This window comes from Gymnogyps californianus, chromosome 2 (assembly GCF_018139145.2).
Source record: "Gymnogyps californianus isolate 813 chromosome 2, ASM1813914v2, whole genome shotgun sequence".
Lineage (NCBI taxonomy): Eukaryota > Metazoa > Chordata > Aves > Accipitriformes > Cathartidae > Gymnogyps > Gymnogyps californianus.
In genome coordinates this window covers 115,510,304-115,528,857 of record NC_059472.1, presented here as the reverse complement: position 1 = coordinate 115,528,857, position 18,554 = coordinate 115,510,304, and the positions used below count along the sequence as shown (strand labels likewise).

Here is an 18,554-nt window from a genome sequence, read left to right as displayed (position 1 = left end):
AGTAAACCCACTGTCTTTATAGAAACCAAATTCATTCATTTGATAAATCTTTTAGCTGGGATGGTTTTCCCTGAACAGCCTTCATTACTGTGCAGGTGTGACAAATGCACTCCTCCTGCTTGAACTAACTGAACTTTGGTCCAGGCAGATGCTCAGCAAGTAGGCCTAACCAAAGTTAATCCTATTGTGTAAGGCTATCAGTAAGAACACAACACCAAAATAAAAAAAAAAAAAAAAAAGGGTTTGGCTGGAGACTGGGCTGATAAGCGGCTGAAACTGTATAAACATAGCAGAAAATCTGACTACAAATCAACCACTTTATGCTATAAATATCTGCAGCTATCAGGTTCTGTTGAGCTCTCCCTCCGTAGCAACTGGCTGAGCAGCGGCGATCTCCCCTTGAGTAGGGACGCCTCTCAAGGTTACCCCTCGAGGCTGAGAGATCCCTTGCCTGACACCAGACATCAATGGGTTGGTAAGTGACATTTTTGCATGCATGTAACATTTAAGATACATATAGTAAGCTTATGCGATAATCTTTGTATCCCATACTAACTTTAAGTGTAGTAGATAGTAGAGTATTGACTGCCAATCCATCTGTACTTACTAAATATTTTACATAGCTAAATTTACTGGTTAGAACTCAATAAACTAACTACTAGATCAGATCTGTCTGAGTGATCTCTGACTCTTCTCCTGCGACAGCAGGAAAACTTACACTAATGAATTAGCAATGAAGTTATGTATTAACATATACAAGTGATCTTTAGAGCCAAAAGTAGTAAGACCCACTGAAACCAGTGGAAATTTACAAGGGCAGTTATCAATGCATACTGTTAGAGGGAGCAAGGAATTTAACCTTCTTTATTACACAGCCTAAAAGCAAGAAAGCATGAGTAGGCTGTCCTGTTTGACAGTCTTTTAAGAAAGCTTTAGGATAACTTTACCTTTCTTTTCATCTGCTTTGACAACCTGAACAAATTCTCTTTTGATGAAATACTTAAAAGCTGGAGACCGTTTATCACTATCTTCATCGAAGATCCAAAGATTGACTCTGGCTCTTGTAATGGCAGTATACAATTGCTTTAGTTCTCCATTCAGCATCTGAAGCAGAACCGTAAAAGGGAAAAAAAAAAAAAAAAAAAGAAAAAAGGCAACACACCAAAATAAAATAAAATAAATAAAATACCAGATGAGCTAAATTGTTAGAAAGAAACATACTTTGCAATTATAAGAAAACAGCGAATATATACAGAATGAATAACAAATAGGAAAGTATCTTTAAGCAAGCAAGTCTAAATATTAAACGTGATTTTTCAATTACATAAGCCATTGTCCAGCTAATTTGCATGCAACTACTGCTACAGCAAATCTAGCAGCTGCAGGTGTGACAGTCCATTTTCCTTCTAATCACTTGCACGTATAATTATTAATTTTTTACCGTACAATCCTGAAAATATCTGACTTACTAGATTCTAAGAAGTTTCCTTAATTTTAAGGCACTGACACCTATCTGAAACCAGACTAAAGTAACAATAAATATTGACAAGCTGATTTGCTATTTGCTTTAACCACAGCTGTTCTGTAAATATACCTAGAAGTCTATTATATGTAGTTTTTGTTCTCTCATCAAATTACATTCGCAAAAAAACTCTTACCTTTCAAAATCAAGATTCTATTATACAAACTTGGACAACAATATTGGACAACTACCAAAAACATAAAGCAACCTTGATAAACATGGAACTACAGGATGAAAGGATTTTTCCCTACTTCTAAGATTTAAGAATTTAGTTTATCCTTCCTATTCCCAATGTTACGAAAAACTCACCTTGTACATTTCTACATTAAAAGCTGTTCTTTTCTGCATACCAGTAGCATCCTCTAAAGGCATTTCGATCAGCAATTTGCTTCCTACATGCACATCCGAATCAGGAGTATAAGAAGAAATTATTTTCCATTCTTTGCTAGCCTAAAATGTCAAGAGAATGAGGTTTAGTTGTATGCAGCAATCACTACTGCCCACATACGCAAAAGATAAGGTCATATGTTGTGATCAACCAATGCACCTCCACAACTGAAGAAGGCTCAGAGGAGTTGAGTGGGAAAAAAAATTATCTCAGGAAAGAATGTAAAGAATAACCACCAATTTTCATCAAGAAAGCTGAACTTCATCTCAGAGCAAGTGGGACTGGAGGGTAACCTTTGTTTGAGATACATGTCTGTACCAGGCAGTCATCAACTCAAATAAACAACTTTCCCTAAAATAGCCAGTAGAGAGTAATGTCCTCCTGAGCCGCCCAGACCAATATGGGGGAAAGTGAATGCATGGCTCAGCCCAGAGTGTGTAAAAACCAAGCAATAAACAAAACAAACCGGGAAGAGTGAACTGGCTTGAGCTGGCTTCAAGCTACATATTACTTCCCGGGGACTGGGGATGCCCAGCATCATGATGGTGGAGCATATAGGGACCGCTAATGGGAATCACGTTTATATTGTGACTCTGCCGTATCTTGCCATTGTTACATTGTGCCTGTCTCGTGATTTCAGGATACTGCTGTATCACTCTAAATCCAAATCATATGCAATGCCTAACATATCAAATAAGTAAATTTGATATTAAACATGAAAACCCTCTTGGGTAGATTATAAATTTTCAGCTAAACTTGAAGATACACCCCTACAATGGATGGCCCATCTATGGGGAAAAGGAGGAAATCAGGTTACCCTCACCATGGATGAGGCTCAACGTTTAGTCCTAGGGCTGGGGATTCTCCTACAAACCCCAATACTGCAACAGGCAGACGCTTGGGGGGGGCGGTGCTGACTGCTGGGCCAGGCAGCTCCCTGCCAGCTTGGGGCAGGGTGAAAGGTAAATGGTGGTGGGATAACACTCACAAGTTGCAATCTGTCATGCTAAAATCTGCTAAGACATGTTGGATAGATCTTAGCCTGTAGGTCAGGATGGGCAGCCGGCAAGTCTCCTTGACACTACAAGACTGACAAGCTTGGTGAGTTGCAGACCAGCTGGCCCACAACTCACCAACCTCCTTGTCACTGTAGCACTAAGGAGACTTGGAGCAAGGAGGATCCAGACAAACAGAGGCAAGTGGTTGCTGTCCTTTGGCTGGTGCACTGACAAGGCAGTTCTCTGAACAGGGACCAGATCGTTCACCTTGGCAGAAAAAGGCAGTGGATTAACAAGAGGGACATTTGGGACGTCATCCTTGGCATGCAAGTTATGACCAGTGCTTGTGTAAACCATGATGTGGTAGGGCCCATGGAAAAAAACAAAGGGGTTGAAGCCATGGAGGTGGACCCACCGGTATCCCATACAGGCACATATTCTCACCTTCACGGTGCCCAGGCAAGAGGGCTGGTCATTCATGCGATGAATGTATTAAGCTCACTGTGCAACATCAGTAATTGCTAGTGCTGGTCTGAGTCAGGGAGTGGAATGGCATCTGCCAACACACCCACTTGGAAGAAGGCTCAGAGATGAGCAAAAAACCACTCATGGGAAATATCTTAAAAAGCCTGGTCAGAGAATATTGGCCTCTGACATATGTACATGTGAGAAATTTCTACAGATATGCACAGACATGCTTAAATATATGAAGTGTGGCAGCAGATTGGTGGTGTGCACTCTCATGCCATGTAACAAATGCCAGCTCCTGATCACACCATTCTGCAGATTCCTGAGCCCCCGCAACACTAACAACCCAGAAAATCGTAAGTGTATTTTAAGTTATGTTCATTTTTTCCCTTTTTTGGTACTTAATGGAAACCTGATTACATAGTGCCGAGTTTCTGGCACAAAATGAAAAATACTTGTAATAAGGCTGAAACAGCTTTTTGTTTATATAGTTCAGAGCTTGAAGCAACCTGATACAGGTTAACTGTCTTCCTATGGGGAAAAAAATGCAGGAAATTTTTCTTGCAAAATGTATTTTGAAGTTAAGATTGCAATAAATCATCAATCAAAACATTCCTAAGCCCATCATGGATTACAAAATGACAACCAGCTAATGGTATCAGTTTGGTCAACAGCTTGCTGCGGTTTGGGGGGTTGGGTTTTTTTCCTTTTTGATTCTTCATTCAAATCGGCTGCTTGAAACAAGACTCGTTTCAAATCTCATTTTCAAGCCCAATAAAAAGAAAATCCAACACATTCCAAACAACACACTGCCACTTTTGCAGTGTTTACAACAGTTGACAGATTCAGCTTCTCAAAACTAGAAAACCTGAGGGTAAGCTGCTTTCTTGCCTGCTTGTTTAACTGCTCAAATCAACTCAATTACTCGCAACTCGCAGGAAAACAGAAGAATTGTATGAAAACAGTTCTCCAGGCCTGACATACGTTAGTCTAAGTTAAAATGCTCTACACAACTCAGCTCTGTTAAACTGATTCTGCTAAATTCTGATAAGCGTTTCGTTGTTATTCTCAGTACAACTTGCATCACCAAAACCAAATCAACTTTGAGAAATCTACTATGACAGTCAGTATCGTACTGTCCCCGAATCTCAGTAAGCCAGATACAAGGTCATTTACCTCAAGTTCCTTCCTTCTGCCCTCACCACATAATGTCCACTAACCCCTATGAAGAGCCACTAGCTAGTAAGCTGCCCTCAGTTTTCCTGTGGTTTTCATCTGCTGACAACCACACCTGAGACACTGTTTTGAGGGCTAGAGGCAGAGGGCATCTGCAACAGAGATGTTCACACTGAATGTTTAATTGCAGAGCAACTCAGTCATGGGCATTCTCAAGTCTCTACAGGCATGTTCAGTAAGGATGCTGCCTACTGCCTGGCTGGGGGTGGGGTGGGGGGGCTTGGTGATGCTCCAGCAACAACAGTGAGTTTGCTGTGGTTGATAGCTCTTTGCAAGGAGCCTTGAGGACCACACCCCTGTCAGGTCTGGAGTTACAGGAAACCCTGGAGAGACCAGGTCTGAGCTCCCCAGAGAACCACAAAGGGAGAAAAGGGAGTACATAAGAAATACAAAACACAACACCTCCACAAAAGAAAGTCTTCTTTATGCAAGGCCATTCTATGGGCAATGGTCTCTGCTATATAGACTGTGAGACCTTCCCAAGTTTCCTGACAACTCCTGAGCTAGATCAGAATGAGTTTTCTGGAGCTAAGCTGCGGACGGCTACAGAGCATGCTCCTCCCCCCCACCCCCAACACATACACACACTATTTGATTCTAAACATAATTGTTTTACAATTTGTGGTGATGCAAAGCAGGGGGTTGAAGGTGCTTTTTTGGGACCCAGAACTCCAGTATAAGGTAAAGAGTATGAGAGGGTGAAGATGTGTGTCCTGATTTCAGCTGGGATAGAGTTAGTTCTCTTGTTAGTAGCTGGTACAGTGCTGTGTTTTGGATTTAGGGTGAGAATAATGTTGATAACACACTGATGTTTTAGCTGTTGCTAAGTAGTGCTTATCTTAAGTCAAGGATTTTTTTCAGTTTCCCATGCTCTGCCAGCAAGCAGGTGTACAAGAAGCTGGGAGGGAGCAGAGCCAGGACAGCTAGGACCCGAACTAGCCAAAGGGATATTCCATACCATAGAACATCATGTCCAGTATATAAACAGGGGGGAGTTGCCCAGGAAGGGCGGATTGCTGCTGGGGCATCAGTCAGCGGGCGGTGAGCAATTGCATTGTGCATCACTTGTCCTTTCTTGGGTTTTATTTCTCTTTTTTTTGTTATATTCCTTTTCATTACAATTACTATATTATTATTATTATTATTCTTAGCTAGTAGTATATTTTATTTTACTTTAGTTATTAAACTGTTCTTATCTCAACCCACGAGTTCTACCTTTTTTTTTTCACCTCCTCCCCATCCCACTGGGAGGGGGGAGGGGGAAGCGGCTGCATGGTGCTTAGTTGCTGGCTGGGATTAAACCATGACTAGTGTCCCTCCACCAACTGCTCTGACCTGAACAGGAATCAGCCAGGAGGGACACGCTGGAAGCTAGCGGAGTAGTCTTGGTATGCAGCAGAGTGTGTGTGTGTGCATGCGTGCACTGTCGTGTGAACCCCAAGGCTCTCCCTTAAATTGCAACAGCCAACCTGAAAGAAAATGCAGCACTAAGGGAAGACAGCCTCAATTTATAAACCTATGAGCCCTGTTTTCTACTGTGATGAAACCATCCATCTTCAGAGGAAACAGGGAATCCTTCCCCAGCTGGAAAGCCAGTTAGACCACATGTAAAATCAAGGCTTAAGAAAAAATGCAGAAAACGGGTAAGAATTAAATACCTCTGAGTCTGTGAAAAAGTTGTAAAGGAGTACATCATCAAATTCCAAGCCCTTTGCTTCATAAACTGTCAGTACAAGTGCTAAACTAAGTTCCTCAGGTATCTTCTCCTTTGCAGTTTCATTTGCCACTAATACCACCTGTCATAAAATACATTAATAAAAAGAATATATTAGGAAGCAAAATAAAAAAAAAAAAGGGGTAACAGCTGCATAGAGACAGCATACAAACATGTCACGATAATGCAAAAGCCTTCTCAAAACCAGACAACATTTAACACAGACATTCCAGCACACTCCGCAAAAAAGGTCACAAAACTGCCACTAGAAGACTGACAAATGTGTGGTATGTGCAGTCATAGATCTGATGTAAAAAAATTTGGAGTTAGAAAGGAACAGGACAGGCAACACCTGATGCAAAAAAGAACAGAAAGAGCCAGATGTGTATTAAGAAGAAACAGAAACCAACACAATAAAGGTTTCTAAGTTTAAAAAGCATAATTTGCCAGTGAGATTACAAGGGCTTAAAAAAGAAAGTTGTGGGCAGTCCATATAAAATTATGATTTAGCAACAGAGCTGGAAGAATCTGCAAAAAGTTGTTTACCCACAAAAAACAAACCTGATGTGCTCCAAATTCAATGGGTTGTGTTTTCCTTTTGTTGCCCCTCAGCAGAATTGCTAGGTCACTAACACTGCAGGATTCCAAGACCGTAGGTTTTGGTCCATCAAAGAGACCACAGTCCTTAGGAAGCCTATCAAAAGATTCTGGGAAATAATGCTGAAGCAAATCAACCACTCCAGATGCTAAACGGAGAATACCTGTAATAAGCAAAATAGAGATTTTAAATTTCAGTCTGACTGTCTCATACTCTCTCGCAAACACACTTTTAAAAGATTTTGTTAGAATTTTGAAATCAAGAAATATCATGACAAACACTAGTCAGAGAAGAGAAAAGCTGTAAGGTCCACTTTATGTTTCTGCCATTTTGAGTGGACCTCATTCTCAGGCCTGCAAAGATCAGAAAGCATGCCACAAAGGCTTACCAGTGTCCTCGCAAAATGAAGGCCATAAATGAGAAACAAACAAGAAAAGCAGAAGTAGCACACCGATGCTGCAAAGTCTAGCGATTTGAGGATGGGACAACAGAAATCGGTATGATTATTTGTCAAGTTTTCCTTCAAACAAATACAGTCAAAACATGCAGTAAGCATGAGTGCTCAAAAAATGACAGTTTTGAAAACGTTCATTCTTGGTTTTCCAGTTGAGATGTCAAAATACAGAATTTGCATGTCAGAAAAAGCTGACCATCTGATCTCTTAAAAAACCAGGCTGCTTAAAGACACTTTGAATAGGCCAGCAGAAAACTTCAATCATTAGTGACATCTGAAGAGCATATGCTCAGATCATAAATAAATCTGTTACTTTACCTGAATGGGACCTGTAGTTCTGGTACAACTGATATATCCTTTTTGGTTTTCTAACACGTTGCTTCTTGTTCATGGAGTTCTTGCTTGCGTAATGAAACAGTGACCTCAGATCACTAAAACGAAAAGCAACTCCTTTCATTATGCTCTGGGCAGTGTCACCAGTTAGAAACATGGCATTAGGGTCATTGATGCATTTCATTAACAGTGCTAGCTCAGCTTGGGTGAAATCCTGTATCTCATCACCATAAAACTCATGGATGGACCACGGCAGCTCCCTGAGCTTTGAGAGTCTTTGAGATAAATTATACAGCAAATCTTCTTCATCGAAGTAACCTCTCTGTGATCGTATCTGCTGATAAAGACAAAAGAGGTGATAGATTTCACTCCTGTCTTCTGTGAAGTTCGGTGATCTCTTTCGGCCCAGCTTTTTGTACTGCTCCTCAGTAAGTTTACCCCCAAAGCAACTCAGTGCCTCAAAAGAGCCCTTCAGAAACGATTTTATTTCTTTCCAAACCAGTGCTGGATTGTACAAGCTTTTACCTTTTATCATTTTTGGCCATATTTCATTTGCAAATACATCATAAGTCACAAAAGTCCGAGGATCACTTTCCCTAGAGTACGCATCTGCAGCTCCTTCATCATCACCATGTTCTGCTTCAACGTTACCTTCTTCATCCTCGTCTTGCCAATTTGGTACAACGAAGTCTTCCTGAGGACTCCAACCAACAATGACTCTTTTAAGGCTTCCATCCTCGTTTCTCGGAAAAAATGGGTCAGGCATGGATGCATCCAGTAACAGCAACAACTGCTTGGAGGTGACAAACAGTGGAAAATTTTCATCTTTAATGTCTTGTAGCTTATGAACATTTGGCTCCAGAGGCTTGAAGTGACTGGTTACCTTGGAAGACTTGCTAAGTTCAATGAAATTCTTCTGAACTTCTTGGCACAAGACAGGATTTTTTGTCACGAAGATCTGATGCAGGTGCTCCAGCCTGTTCGATGCTTCTGCGCTACACATTTGGTCTTCTTCATGGCCATCACATGAATTCATTTCTGCACCAGCTGTGCCTGCAGGAACCTTTTCATCCTCACTGTCCTGGTCTTGCTCGTCACTCACCTGCTCCTCACTCGAATCATCACTGTCTTCTTTTAGTTCACTCTCTTCCTTCTCTAGCCTAGCTTTTTCAACCTCACTGCACTGTCTTTGCTGCCATGTTTGCCTCTCCAGCAGAGGACCATCTGCCAAGGTGGATTTTTCCCAGTACGAATAGAATTTCTTCCAAAGCCTATACAAGCAGCAAGTCGTCTTCCCTGTCCCGCTTCGCCCAATTAAAATGATTGGTTCCATGGGCTTTGGATTGAGATCAATTACTGCGTATTCCAACTCCCCAACTCGGAAAGGGTATTCAACAGAAGAATGTACATCATTTATAATGTTAAGCGCCATGTTAGTACTGAAGCTGTGAAATTTCATTATATTGTATTCCAATTCTGCTGCACTGGCTGGAGGGAAATACTCAGGTATGGTAAGTTCTTTTGATTTTTCTGCCTCTGGGTCTTCAATGTAACAACGTGGAACACGCTTCTGTGTTGTCATGTTGTGGTTCTGATGTCCTTCACTTATGCCCTTGAGCTTTTTCCTCAAGATGCAGGATAAACCACGATTGTAGGAAATACATATATTATCTAAGACACGGTTCAGCTTGCAGTGGTCGAGAACAATGGCCCAAATTCTGATTATTTCTGTGTAAACTCTACCTGATTTTTCTGGAAGACTTTTTGTCTGTTCTGTCTCCATGATCTTCTCCGCACTCTCGCTGCAACGAGGAGAAAAGTCAATCGCAAGTTCCCATAGCATTCTTGCACCTTTGCCCAACTTGGCTTCATACAGCTGGATATCAGCTTTCAAGTGTTTCAGTGGCTTCTGAAGGCCCCTAGTCCATTCCCCGTTGCCAAGCTGCTTAATTGCCATTATAGTTTTAGTTTTCAGATAATGAGGCACAGCTTTGCTGCCCAACGTCTTCAGCATTTCAGGAGTGCACTCTATTTCCCAGGTCATGTTATCAAACTCCTGCACATATGCCTCAATATCCAGAATCTTCCCCTTCTCTTCCTCTGGTTCTTCCTTCTCTCTATTAGGCAGGGCCATACTAAATTCCCCTGCTCCCTTCTTTTTCTCCCAATCATCGCCTTTTCCTTCAGGATAAGTGATGCTTCCACAAGGTTGCGAGGACTCACTTCTTCCCACTTCCAAATTAGTCTGGGCTGGAGATGGCTTTTGTACCAGAGGATGATCCTTTCTCAGGGTGTCACCCAATTTCAGCTGCTGAATTAAAGCTGTGATTGCCTGCACTAGACTTTCCTGCAGCGTTAAGGGGCTATTTATTCTTTCTGTTTCCTGCTTTGCCAACTGATCTTTTTTTGTCTTTACAGAACACGGGGTTTTTAAAACATTATGCGCTGCGTTGCCAGATGGTGCCTTTAATGAGGACCCAGATGAAGAATGGCCTGTGCTCTTTGGCTGTGAAATCTCAGAGGCCGGAATGGGCTTAGGTGTTTTAACTGACTGCCCTGCTATATCCTGCCGGTACTTCTTTTTCTCCAGTGCAGCATTATTCCAGGCAAGTAGCAGTGGGTCATTTTTTTTAATTCTATGCCTCACATCTCTTCCTAATTTGTTTTTTATATTAAAGTTAACATCAAATTTTGCCAATGACTCCATTATTCTCTTAGCCTGTTTTGAAAATCCTCTCTGAAAAACAATATGCATCACTGTATTTCCAGCCTCATCTTGTATGTTTGGATTAAGATATGGAAAGTCAGAAGGTCTTGAAGCAAAGAGATCAAGTAGATAGTTCAGGATATTTAAACCAATGCCATCTGAAAGCAAGAAAACAAATAAAAAAAAAAATAAATCACTTGCTTTACAAGGCTGCTTTGTAGGCCAACAATTTTTAATACTTTTTTCTGCAACTATTAAATGAAAATCAATTTGCTTTCAAAAGAAAAAAAATCTCCATTTCATGTTTGTAAAACATGCTTATTTGAAATGGCTCAAAACTGAGCTTTTCTAATATTCAGGGAAAACAATATAATGGCAGCAAAACTTTAGAAATCCCTAGTGCTGCAATTGTTTCAGTAGCATCAGTCAATTTCACTCGTTTTTTAACCTCTGGGTGCAGACAGATTCGTTCATCTTCCAACATCAGCCCTGACTGCTACCCAAAGTAGGCTGGTGACTGGTCATCTGGACAAGCAGCAGCTCTGGGTACTGCTCTGGGGTCATTTTGTTCACTTTGATATGCCACCCAGAAGTAATCTGCTGCAGATAACTTTGGTTTACTAAAATAACCTGTGGCAAATCCCAATTATTTCCTGACATCTGAGGTCCCTAGAGCAACTTCCTACAAAATAAGATTAGTCCAATACCTCCCTGGGGAGAAAAAAAAGAAGAGATACCCTACAGCTTTTTTGATTTAATCCAGATAATATATGTGATTTAAACCAGATAATATATGTGAAACTTTTGTTTCCTAACTGTAAAATAGCAACACATCAAAATCACTGTAAAGAAATTCCACCTCAAAAACTTTACATAGTGAAAAATACTTAAGAGAAGATATTGTCATTGGACTTCTTAATCTTTTGATTTAAAATTAACAACTGGCAGTATCTATGCTTTTAGTCTCTCAAGCTATTAAATGAAATGTTTGTACTTTAAAAATGAATAAATTCAGTATTTTTAATTATTTTAATCCTTCAACTAAAAAACGTATTTTTCTTGATTTAAAATCAAACTGACTTTAAGATAAACTATCAAATTAAGCCCTAATTTCTTACATTTTTATGTAAGCCCTACAGTCCTCTCACTCACTCCTTCTCTGAACAAAACTTTGCTTGATTTACGACTGAACAAAAACTGGGAAACAGATTTCAGATGTCACCATAGGATTTCCTTCAAAGTCTGCTGCCATTGCTCTGCCTTTACCTTTGTTTCTTCCTAGATCCTTCCCGTTTACTTCATTCCCACCTAGTACACATTTTACAGGGTTTCAAAGAGGATCCTTCCTTTCTAAATCAGCTTGATTAAACAAGAATATATTCACAAAACAGTAACTGACGGAGACACTACAGCTGCTTGATTCCCCCTGGTCACCTGAGCTGCCATTAACTCTCACCTGCTGCCTCTGCTATCACATCAGTAAACAGCAGCAGAAGGGGCAGTGGGCTAGACAGGTAAGAAATGGGGATGTTTTCACAACAGCTGCTGTGAAAACAAACTGTGCACATCTGCTAGAGCTCTTTGCGTCCCCTAGGCCCAGGCACACAAAAGCCTTACCTCTATTATTTAAACAGATGGAAACTGCAGCATGCAAAGGAGTATCTCCTTGTGCAATGGAGACATTTCGAGGATCTGCACCTTTGGTCAGCAGCAAATATACCAGTTCAAAATAATTCTTTCTGAGGCATATTTGCAGTGGTATTTCAGAGCTGGTTCCCATCCCATCTGGCAGAGCTGGCGGTAAGGACATGACAATATCAGGGGTTAAATCTGATACACCAGATCTGCAAACTCCAGAAAGTTCTAAAGAGATGAACGTACATGCTGATTGCTGAGCAGGTGACTTTTTTTTTTGTCAGCTTTTTACATGTATCTGTTAAAGAGTTTTTGACTAAGAAAATCTTCAGAATCTCCTTTTATCTCCCAATAAGCTGAGCAACCAGTCCTCCTGTTGTGACAGGAAGACAGAAAGGCCAGAACACATCTTCAAGTCAGTCAGTCACTGACTGAAACAAGAAGCCTCCTTGCACCTCTGGCACTCACAAGGCTGTAGCAGGACTGTGTGTCCATAATTTATAGCTAATATCAAGTTATAAGATGAAATGAAAAATGCCAGAGTTATCTAGGAATAAACCTCATGCAAAACAAGAAAAATGATGATGTCTACACTACCTAAAAAAAGAAAGACATCTGGTCATGCCTTTGAAATCACTGAAGTAGTCAATTACTTGTAACGTAACAACAGACTGAACCCAAAGGCTGTAGCTTACAGGATATCTATCAAGATAATATTGTGGCTGAAGACAGAGAAATTAAAAACCAAAGAAACTACAAGCAAAGGAGCAATAATAATCTTTGGCCTTTTACCAACCCTGACAGCTAAATTTCATTTGAAAAACATCTTCCCTCCCATGTAGCCTTACTAGCTTCCCCATGTCGCACACAGCGGATGCAGCCAATGGACTGGACTCCAACAAGCTGCTGCACTTATACAGAGCCACAAAAAACATGCGTTGGTATTTCTGAAACTATGTTGCCCCAAACATGCCAAATAAATACCAGATCTTTTATAACACATTAATATTGCACAGGTTTTCACCTCCTCGTTCAATCAAGCATCTTATGAGGTGCACTTGCGTATCTGATCTGTCACACTGTTGGATAACGTTGCCAATGTCAACATCTGACAGACTGCAGTTTTTGAAGAGTCCTCCACCTGACGGCTCTTCCCCACTGGCTTTTCCTGTTAGCAGCAGCAAAACTTTATGCCACATTTGCTTCTCCAGCAACTGTTTTATGAAGCTGTTAGCACAGGCATGGGAGATGTTGCAAACCACCCCTTCAGGGATTTCTGCAAGACAGTCAAGACAACATAACTCACTGAAAACCACATAATAAAATCCATCTCACTGTAAACTAATTTCAGAATAATGAACTCAATAAATTCAAAGTACAGAACAGCAAAATGCAACATTTGCATCTTTCAGTCCTTATGCTGATGGCCAAATAAATTTGAACATTTTGATTCATCATACTGAATTTTTGTGCATATTCCAGTGGTTCTAAGTGCAAAACACAATAGTAAAAATAAGTAAAAGCACATTGTTCCAGTAATATCAGTTGGAGAAACAGGGAAGAGAAGGACGGGTAAAAGAGCAAAAACTGTTTGTTAGCATCAAACACATTTTTCACAGCAATTAAGTTTTGTGAAGGGGAGAAATGGGAACTCACTGTACCTTTCACAGAAGACAGCAGTTTCAGAAATCGCTTAACTGCATCCTCCTTCAATACGTTTTTATGATGTGCTCCATTTTCAAACCTGTAGAACTGGACAAACTGTTCAAGAACATCCAGAAGAGAATCTGTATCAGCTATGGCTCTGCTTTCATTCCCCCCTGCAAAACATTACAGAAATTGAAAATCCAGTTCCTTGTTGGCATTTTTTTCAGGGCAGGACTGTAACATGTTACATCTCAGGGCTCTAAGAAATGTGTAGTAGCAGGTTAAAATCAGATGGCTGAAACTCACTGCCAAAGCCAGTCCTGTGATGCATTTCATATCCCAAAGGATATTTGATACACTCATCGAATACACTCTTTACCATAATACACTAGGTTGAAAACTGTAATAGTTCACAAGTTGATCTGCATGCAGGCAGGACACTGCTGCCTCACAGTGATATCATTGTTCAAAATTTTTAGAGTAGGTGACTAAAAACAGTAATTTTTTCAGCACACAGTTTTAATCAGATGTCCTGAGCTTGTCTGATTCCTCAGTGCCATTTAAGAAATATACCCATAAAACAATTTGTCCTCTTAAAAGAAAAAAACAAAACCAAAAAAACCCCACCACACCAAAATGATACCTACAAGTTTAGGAGATACTCAGATAATGGGCAATGGCAGATTTTAAGTCATGTCCCAATAAATGCCCTTAAATGAAAACTGAAAGACTTGGCCTGACTTTCCTAAAAGCTTTGAGGAATTCAAGCACATCAAAGACCAAATAAAACAGTAGCTTTACCCCTTAGGACAGAGGGATAGACAAGGTTGGTCATCTTTTTAGCAACGAGGACTAATCTCAGACTGTTACCTGTAAAGTAGTGGCTTATTCTCCAGCCTCTCATTTTGCACAAAGCCTAGAAAACTCTTGCGGGCTGTGCATTGCCAAAAAAAAAAAAAAAAAATTGACCACAAAAGACAGGCTGAGCTACCTGTAGCACCAAAGTGATTACTGCCACAAGGGTATTGGTGTTAACCTCCTACCTGAGAACCACTGGGCTAAGACCTTCTCCAGAACAGAGATCTCTACAGTGAAGAAAGAAAAACTGTGGGAATCTGCTTGCCAGGAGCCATAAGATGTAAGTGCAACGAAACCCAGTGCTTTGCAGTAAACTTACATGCAATATGCACATGAAAAAAGAGATGTAGCCTAAAAACTTTGCTTTTTGCCAAGTCTGATCTGCCTGTGCAGTCTTTTGCTCTATCTGAGCTTTGAGATTTGCACAATATGAGCAAGTTCTGGTTTGAAAAGGTTATGCTTCGGGCTAATGCAGTAATACTGCTAATACAGGTGTTACCTTAAAGTTCTGGTTGGTTAGTGCCAGGGAAAACAAGCAGATCAGGCACCAAGCCATCTCAGAAAGACTGTACTGAAGAAATGCTTTCAAGATGAACAATGTCAATGCTTGCGACTTATTTTTAAACAGCAGTCTAAACCATGGCTTGAAAATATCAGCTGCAGGATCTACCTCCTCAGTTTCTGAACCTCAAAGTCCTGCAGGAACATCTTGCCTCACCGGCCAATCCGTCAGTTCTCATGTGGATACTCACAAGAGCTTCTCCGAATGGCCTCCTACGACTGGATCCTCTGCTGGAAATGTCTGCAGAGCTAGGATATAAGTAGCAACCAAGCTGTAGTGCCATGCTGCCAAGAAGGTTCATCCTGCAGGGACCCTCCAGTCCTGAGGGTAGCTCCCCATCTCCTGCCCCAACTAGCATCTCTCTGACCATACTGCAGTACAGGCAGCTCAGGCTTGCTCCATTTGTTAGGGCATACAAGAAACTATATAAGGGTTAGCCAGTCTCGATACTGTCACACTGGGGTGGTATTGTACAATTTGTACATTTTCTCATTCTCATTTATTGGTGTGGAAGAGGAAATTCCCATTATTTGGGCAATCACACTTGATACATTACTTTCCAGAATGGAAAATTATAAGAAAACAGACAAGTCGGAATCCTTTTCAGAACTGACAGGCTATTATAAAAACGCAGACTGGAAATCAGTTCATCACCCCAGTTCATGAAATTTCATATTAGCACTGAGACAATTAAGATTTGTGTCTTTCTGTATGACAACAGGTCCTTTGCAAACTGCCTAGAAATATCACTAATAATTTTTAAAATGCACTTCGAAGTTTCCCCATACTTCAAGAGTGTAACTAAATTTTAGCTCCCCTGTTTTGGTTATGAGAGGCTCTCATAGTTTTAGTTTCATAGTCTGCTCTGCTACTCTTTTCCCTTAACATGTGCAGAAGTTAAGATTTTTCAAGTAATACAGGAATTTTAGCTGCATATCACCAACATAGATCAAAGATGGCTAAAACTTTGTGAACAAAGAGCTCTTACTAAAATGTTATTTTGTTTTTAAAAATGTCAGCAACTTTTCACTCACATTTTCATCCTTTCAGAGCTTCTCTTTTTTTTGTCAATATTTTTTGTTATTAAAAGCATTTTAAATATGCCACCAATATTTTAACAAAATGTTTTATTTTCAAAAAAATAAACTGAAAGTAAAAGGTTAAAACTGAAAAAGCATCAAAAAGAAGCATTTTCTATGGTGGGGGGAGCCTCATGTTAAGGGTGAGAAAAAAAACAAAACAGTGGCTTATAGTAACTTAGAGCAACTTGTAGTTACTTATTGCATGATATACTAAGAACATCAGTTGGACAGCAGTCACCTTCAGGCAAGGACAAAACTTTCATCATTGACTGATAGAGATCAGGGTGACAACTCATAGGAAAAGTTACATAAAAACCACCTACTATTACCAATTACAAATAAAACAATTTTGTATCTAAAGGATGTATTTTTAAAACAGGAAAAGCACACAGTCCATGTAGTACCTGTCCGTTTCTCAGAGGAAGGGTGTTTCTCAATGTGACTGCTGACTGCTTTTACAGCATCGAAGTTTTTGTTCTTTTTCAAGATATCTATGACATATCTTGACCGTGCATCTGGAACAGTGGGATCAACCCCAAAATTCAGGAGCATGATCACATCTTCTGTTTGGCCTAAAACATTACATGAATAAACATTAGAGGAAGAATAATTCTCATTGTTCAGGGGTTTTGTTCTGTTTTCCTTTGTATTTTTAATTTCCTGGCACAATTTCTAGCATAATTTTAATTTAAAAAAAAAAAAAAAATCTAAACTTTTCCAGTGTCATAAGAGTGAGGTATTGTTAGGTATTTTTCCCCAAAAGAAATCCCTTAAAAAAAAATTAAAACTCTATCTTCATTATTATTAATTGGGAAATGGGAGCACAGAAACACAAGGTGACTGGGTGCCTCATGAGCATCTCACTGGCCAGAGGCAGTATGTGGAATTCACCTCCTCCCTTATGCCCCAACCCTGTTCTCCAGCCTCTAGGCAAACTGCTCTGTACGTAAAGAAAAAACAAAACAAGGGACTTTGCTACTGTTTGCGAGGTGACTCAATAAACCAAAATATTTCACATATTCAGGCATGAATATACACTGCTAGGCACTGAGTTTCTTTCCTATGCAACATAAGACACATGATTTTCTTGGTAATAAGCCTTACAACAAAGATGTTCAGTTTGACTAACGGTAGGTACCATTGCTTTGAAGAGAAACTACTATCCTCTATAGCATTTCACAAGTATTACAGATTACACATAAACACAATAAATATAATAGTGATTTAAAGCCTTGACACAGTATCTAATATTCTGGAAGATGACATGCTCGCTTCTTAGTATGTCACACTGCATTACCAGAGGAAACTTTACAGCCCTGCAAGCAGCTGCCTGTACTCCTCTTGCCTCAAAGAGGCACATTTGCTGTAAGCCATGCCCTCAGAACAGCTGGGAGAGCACAGGAGCAACAAAGCACCAAGTCACGCAGGAGAAGGCTGAGTGATGGGGAGCAAATAAGTGTTAGACCACCACACATCTCCTAGGCACACCACCACAGCACACAGCCTCTGTTACTGCATGTGCCAAAGGCAAAACATAGATGAGGAAAAAATGATGCAGCCTAACACAAATATCTTGCTTTGTTTGTCTAAGCCTTACCATTCAAGCTATTTTAGGGATTATTTTTTGTTAACAGACAGGTGCAAGGGTTTATTTTTATATGTATATTTACAGACATCTATAAATATACTCTCTCTCTCTAATATATATACACTATATAAAGAAATAAACTTTAATAAATATATATACACTTTATAGATAATATATACTATATAAAGAAATAAACTTTAATAAATAAATACATATTAAAATATATACTCTCTATATAATATATATACTATATAAATATAATTATAAATAAATAAACATAAATAAATAAATAAATACGGTCTCTTCTGGAAACGCGGGAGTCATTTAGCAACAGATGGAACTGCTGCAAAAGATGTGTTACACCTTTCCAGAAAATGAAATTATTTAGATATAGGTTGTGAGCATTTCATTCATACTATTAAAGAGAACCACCAGAATGACCTAGAAGTCTGGTATTATCTTGGCATTGATGCTTATTTCCTGTTGCCACCTAGTGAGCCAAGCAAGAAATACAAGAAAAAAAGCCAGGCTAAGTTAACATAAAAGAAATCCCACAGAAAACGTGAAGGAAAGCATTTCATTTTCCTCCTCTGACAAGGTACACTGCTACTCAGGTTTTAAATCTCCACCTATTTAAAAGAACAGGACAGGTCTCCAGGTGGCCTAATATGATTTTAAGGGCACATCAAACTTTAAAAGGTAACTTCTATGATTCTACAAACTGCAGCATACTTGTGGGAAAATCATAACCAGTCAAACCAAAG

The 18,554-nt window shown here is 39.8% G+C and overlaps 1 protein-coding gene across 2 annotated transcripts in view; it reads right to left on the bottom strand.

Annotated features, from left to right (window-relative positions):
* TRANK1 (tetratricopeptide repeat and ankyrin repeat containing 1) overlaps positions 1–18,554 on the bottom strand; it is a 46,473-nt gene that overhangs the window by 16,012 nt on the left and 11,907 nt on the right. Inside the window, exons 8-17 of one of the 2 annotated variants that reach the window (XM_050890716.1) lie at positions 16,607–16,774; positions 14,283–14,292; positions 13,715–13,860; positions 13,078–13,329; positions 12,036–12,212; positions 7,697–10,576; positions 6,888–7,087; positions 6,271–6,408; positions 1,832–1,972; positions 948–1,104 (exon numbers count right to left, since the gene is read on the bottom strand). In XM_050890716.1, the coding sequence (XP_050746673.1) occupies positions 948–1,104; positions 1,832–1,972; positions 6,271–6,408; positions 6,888–7,087; positions 7,697–10,576; positions 12,036–12,212; positions 13,078–13,329; positions 13,715–13,860; positions 14,283–14,292; positions 16,607–16,774 (4,269 nt within the window). Of the gene's footprint in view, positions 1–947; positions 1,105–1,831; positions 1,973–6,270; positions 6,409–6,887; positions 7,088–7,696; positions 10,577–12,035; positions 12,213–13,077; positions 13,330–13,714; positions 13,874–14,282; positions 14,293–16,606; positions 16,775–18,554 lie in introns of both variants that reach the window. The other variant, XM_050890715.1, reaches the window with a different exon arrangement.